Here is a 6,207-nt window from a genome sequence, read left to right on the forward strand (position 1 = left end):
AAAGTAGAACTGTTCCATAGGGATTCTAAGGCTACAAATATTATCTGAGGATACTGCATGGTTTAACATCAGGAAAGGTGTGCATCAGGGTTGTACCATTTCACCATACTTATTTTGTATGTTAAGTACATAATCTGAGAAGATAGAATATATGAAAAAGAATGCACCATTCATTAATGAGGAAGACTCATTAACAACCTGCAATATGCAGATGACACAACCTTGCTTACTGAAAGCAAGGAAGACTTGAAGCATTTATAATGAAGAGCAAAGACTACAGTCTTCAGTATGGATTACACTTCGACATAAAGAAAACAAAAATCCTCACAAGTGGACCAATAAGAAACTTCATAATAAACAGAGAAAATACTGAATTTGTCAAGGATTTCATTTTAATTGTATCTACAACCAATGTCCACTGAAGCAGCAGTCAAGAAATCAAATGCATGTTACACTGGACAAATTTTCTGTAAAAGAGTTCTATAAAGTGTTAAGAAGCAAAGATGTCTGAGTACTAACGTGTACCTGACATAAGCCATGATATGTTCAATCTTCTTGCATGCATGCAAAATCTGGACAATGAATAAGGAAGACCAAAGAAGAATCGATTCATTTTAATTATGGTTTTGGATAATATTGAATATACCTTGGACTGCCAGAAGAGTGAACAAATTCTATGTTGGAAGAAGGACAGCCAGAAAGTTTCTTAGAAGCAAGAATGGCAAGACTTTGTGTCACATACGATGGGCATGTTATCAGAAGGGAGAAATCCCTGGAGAAAGACCCCCACCTGGTAAAGTAGAGAGTACATGAAAGAGAGGAATCCAACCAATGAGATAGATTGATACAGTGGCTGCAACAAAGGGCTCAAATACAGCAATGATTGTGAGGCTTATGATGGGCAGTGTTTCATTCTGTTGTACATAGGATTACTATGAGTCAAAAACGACTTGAGAACACCTAACAACAGGCAGAAATCTTTACAGAAGCAGAATGCCACAACATTTTCCTCCCATAGAGCAACTGAACTGGTGCATTCCAACTACTGATCACTGGTTGGCAAACCAAAACCAAAATCAAACGCACTACCGTGGAGTCAGCCCCCACTCATAGCAGACCCTCCTTGGGTTTCTGAGGTGGTAACACTATGGAAGTAGATTGCCTAATCTTCCTTCCGAGAAGTGGCAGCCTAACACTTAACCACTGCACTAGGGGGGTCCTCCTTTTCTATTCATTAAAAAAAAAAAAAAAAACCTACTGCCATGGAGTATTCTGACTCATAGCAAACCTCTGGGGTAGAATAAATTGCCCCCATAGGGTTTCCAAGGCTGTAAATCTTTACAGAAGCAGACTGCCTCATCTTTCTCCCATGGAGCAGCTTATGTGTTTGAGCCACTGACTTTTTGGTTAGCAGCCAAATGCCTTACCACAGTGCCACCAGACAGCCTTCTTTCTATTCATAGAGGATAATAATTAAAGATCCATGGAAATTAGAAAAACAAATGTATGGTTTGATCTAGAATTATTCTAAAATTATATAACCAGTTGCCATCCTGCCCACTCTGATTCATGGATATTCTCAGGGAGCTACGTTCCATGGGGTTTCAATGGCAGATTTTTCAGAAGTAGATCACCAGGCCTCTCTTACAAGGTATATCTGGGTTGACTCCAAACTTCATCTAGCAGCTGAGTGCATTACCAGTTTGCATTACCCAGGGACTCCATAATTTTATACCAAACCAAAAAACCAAACTCACTGCCCTAGAGTTGGATCTGGGTTTCCAAGGTGGTATCTCTATGGAAGTAGATTGCCCAATCTTCCTTCCAAGAAGTGGCTGGTGGGTTTGAACTGCCAGCCTCCTGGTTAGCAGTCAGATGCCTTAAGCACTACGTCACCAGAACTCCTCCATAATTATATAGACTAGATAAAATAAGCTTATATATAATACCTAAATTATGTTTCCATAAAATGCCTAACAAATATTTCAGAGATTTCTATGAGAAATGGAAAAACAAATATGTTTAGAACTCGAAAATTTTTTGTGTGCAAACAACATAATCACTCTTTTAAAATCTGTAATCTTTGAAAATATATTTCTAAAACAATTTTGCTCTCTTGTATATCTATGACTCCTACTGAAGCATTATGTATAATGAATAAACTACCAAAACAAAAAACCAAACTCACTGCTGCCAAGTCAGCCCCAACTCATAGCGACCCCTCCTTGGGTTTCAAAGGTGGTATCTTGACAGAAGTAGATTGCCCAGTCTTCCTTCTGAGGAGTGTCTGGTCAGTTCAACCACCAGCCTTCTAGTTAGCAGTCAAATGCCTTAGGCACTACACCACTAGAGCTCCCAGTGAATACGCTAATATATAGTAATTCAAATATATCATAAACAAAGTATTTTTTTAATTGTAATGTCTTAAGAAAAATATCATTTTGGTAGATGTGTTTACCCTGAAGTTTCCAACTCATCCTGAAAATAATTTTGACTCATTAAAATAATGCTAAATTATTACATTAATCAATATTTCAGGTTATGACCTCTGGATTGAAGAAATTCTTCAAGACATTGTCAAATATGATCCAAGAGAAAATGTGATTTGAGTCTAGAGACAATTGTGCATGTAAGTATTGGAAAATTAGATTTTTCTCATGGTAAAATGTAATATAAAATAAAATATCAGCTCATTAATTACTGAATGCAGAAACTGTGATTCATTGTTTTTCTCCTATTCCAATGCTGCATTATCAGTTGTATTTAAAATTTATACAATGCTTCCTGATTTCTTGATTACATTTTTCCTAAGGTCACTTAAGAAAAACTGAATACTGTGGATAGAAGAGGAAACATAGTTCAGAAGTTTGTAGAATTACAAAGAAAAACTACTTCTAGGTGAGTTATTGATGAGGGCAAGCACAGGGAGAAATTCTGTGTGCTGTCATTGTAATGTGGTAATAAAATCAATAAGTACACCATATGAAACAAGTGTTTAATTTCTTACTCTAACTTTAGCTCTTTAACAAAAATAAGAGATTTTTTAAACAGATTTAAATGTAGGTTCATGACGTGGTGGTTAAGGCACTTGGCTGCTAACTAACCAAAAGGTCAGTGATTCAAACCCAGCAGCCTCTCTGAGGAAGAAAGATGCAGCTTCCATGATGATTTGCAGCCTCGGAAACTCTATGGGACGGTTATACTCTGTCCTATCGTGTCACTGTGAATTGGAATTGACTCAAGGCAATGGGTATTTTTGGTTCTTATAGTTTTATGGCAAATATTTATTGATTGGAATTTTTTTCTCCTTTGAAAAAAAATTGTTACACTTTCACTTAAATGTGAATTATGTATTTAAGGCTATTCCATGACAGTTCATATCTCATAAATGTTAAAGTAATGGACCTAATAGGCAGTAAACATCAGCAATTTTTGTCTTTTACAATTAAGAAGCTAGTGAGTATTATCACTTGGAGGCCACTTTTCATTAGCTCAAAACTGTATGTATCTCATACCAGAAATTTTTAAACACAAATATTTTTTTATATTTTTCATATACTGAAATCTCATTATAATAATGTAGATGACTTAGGGAATCTTTCATAACCTGATTTATTAAAAAAAATACTTTGATTTACTATTAAAAAAAATCACTGCCATAGAGTTGATTCCCACTCATAGAGACCTCCATTAGGTTTCCAAGGCAGTAAATCTTTAGGGAAGTAGATTCTTTTCTCGGAGCACCTGGTGTGTTTGAACCACCAAACTTCTGGTTAGCAGTCAAATGCCTTAGACACTGAGCCACCAGAGCTCTTTGAGTTCTTGTAGTGAAGGACAATTTCTATTAAATTACTCTATTCATACATTTTTATGTATGAATGTTGGTTCTCAAGAAATACACCTGAGGACAATTTACCCCTTAACTTACTAAGCAGTCAGAAGATTAAAACCAGATTAATACTTTTAGGTCATAGTGACAAGTTTTATAATAAAATGCTATCAAAATTTGTGTTTTTATAGAAATCTTTATTTTGCTATTTTAATTATTTAATTCTATTTTGGTAAAGGTAAATAAAGAAAGATGCTTTCTCATTACTTAAAAGTGTATATGTAAGAAGTTTTCTTCTGTGTAAGATTAGTTAAATTAGATTAAAATTTATTAAATTAAGGTCTTTAGTACTCTAAACCATGATGCCTATCATTTCTTATGCTTATGACTACTAATCAAATCCTTAATGTAAAATTATCATGTAATTTCAAAAGAAATGTTCTGTACAGAGCCACCTATATTTATTTCATAAATATTGATGAATTATCTTTCTTTCACTATCTCTTGCAGTTTGAGTTATATATCATATTTCAATTTGGCTTTAATGATGGAGAAAAAATATATCATGTATTTTCTGTTTCTCTCACCTATTTTTATGGTAAGTATAAATTTCTCTAATACTTCTTATCCATACTTATTTCTGTTTTTAACTTCCAGTGTGCTTATAATGAATAATGGTTAACAACAAAATTGTGTGCAGTTATTTGATGCATTCACTACTTATATTTTAATATGTAAGCAATGCAGCTATAATTTATTTCTTTCAGTGAATGTTTTCAATTCTATAACAACTATAGGATGATGGGCCAGTGATGGGCCAGAACACAGAAAGTTAAAGAATACAAATGTGAGAGACAGAGCCCCATTAACAGAAGAAAGTAATTATAGGAGTTTGGACAAAAAAAAAAAAAAAAAACTGAAGAGCTTTGTATTACAGTCATACATAATGGATAAAATATCTCCAACAAGACTTGTCACTTTTGATTCCAGTTGTTAAAAGAGCAGATTCCATTATACTCATTTTTCTCTCATTCTCCTGATTTAGATACATGGCAATTCAGAACCATGCACAGTGATTTCCACTTCTTTCTCCATGCAATCAAATATGTGTTAAATGTCCACTTTTGGGCAGGCATTGGTCATAAGTTTGAGGCAGGGGTGTATAGAAGTGTTTTTATGCACACACTCACACCTCTGCATATTTTTGCTGGGAATGTGGGGCCTGAGGTCAAGGGTAGATAAAAGGTGACTAAAAAACATTTGCTATAAAGGAGGGGCCATTTGCATTTTAACTTTAATTTTTATTTATAGAAAAGTTTAATTTTATTCATATTTTTCTCTGTCTCAAATTAAAACAGTGATTGTACTTATTATACGTATGAGAAACTAAGAGACATAATATCATCCAATTTTGTGCCAGCAAATAATTTTAAAATGTTTAAAAAAGATTTAAACAAAGAAACTCAAGAAAAATTCAGAAAACCTATATTAGAATAAAAGCAAGACTACATTCCTGTCAGCACTTGTATTTGAAAACATTCTCAAGTTTAGGAGCAGTCCAAATTCTTCACTTTTTAGATGTTATCTTGAGTAAATATACTAGTATTTAAGAAATAGGACCCCTGTTTCTTCAGCTCACACCCTCCATTGAGCCTGCCAATGATCCATGGAGGCTAACATTGATTTCCTAAAGATAATTCTTTAACAGATTATCAATATGATTATTGTGACTGTTATGTATTATGATGACCAAACTTCCACCATTTATTATGTGGAACTCAACCACTGCATAAATCTTTTCATAGGAAATTAAAACCAATCAAAGAGTAGAAAAGTTACTATTAAGTTGTGATAAGGTGATGGTGAAAGTTGAATGGGCCACAGTGTGAGGAAATGTTATTTACACTTTACCATGTATAATTTCCTGCTATAAAATAGAAAATTATGAATGAGTGGGAAAAAAAAGAATAGAAAGACAACTTCTTATAGAATTTAGCTAATAGAAATAAATAATGCAAAAATAAAGGAGAAATAAGATTGAAGAGAGGTTTACAGGTCTTATATTACAAAACAGGAAAAAAGTCATGTAGAAATTAAAGTAAAAATCATGCTTAAAATTGTGCTACTAAATTGGAAAAGCACAAATATGTAACTTATCCAAAGCCCTTAGTAATAAGAATACAATATAATTTTATTTATCAACATGCAAAAATGACAAGGAGGCCACATGTTCCGACCTCCTCTAATTCCACAAAGGGAAGACAGGGTTACCAGCAGTAACCCAAGGCCTATTACTGCCAGGCCAGACATGTTGCCTCCCTCCAGTCCTTTCTCCAACCGTTCCTCCCAGAGCACCCACCACCTCTCTCCTGGGTTCG

At 34.2% G+C, this 6,207-nt stretch overlaps 1 protein-coding gene across 1 annotated transcript in view; it reads left to right on the top strand.

Moving 5' to 3' along the window:
- The first annotated feature begins 4,373 nt into the window (after nt 1-4,373).
- Nucleotides 4,374-6,207, top strand: part of CALCRL (calcitonin receptor like receptor) — a 57,011-nt gene continuing 55,177 nt past the window's right edge. The window contains exon 1 of the mRNA XM_007959411.2: nt 4,374-4,427. Within this exon, the coding sequence (XP_007957602.1) occupies nt 4,374-4,427 (54 nt within the window). The remainder of the gene's footprint in view (nt 4,428-6,207) is intronic.

This window comes from Orycteropus afer, unplaced genomic scaffold, assembly GCF_000298275.1.
Source record: "Orycteropus afer afer isolate SDZICR_OR568_19922 unplaced genomic scaffold, OryAfe1.0 scaffold00001, whole genome shotgun sequence".
Lineage (NCBI taxonomy): Eukaryota > Metazoa > Chordata > Mammalia > Tubulidentata > Orycteropodidae > Orycteropus > Orycteropus afer.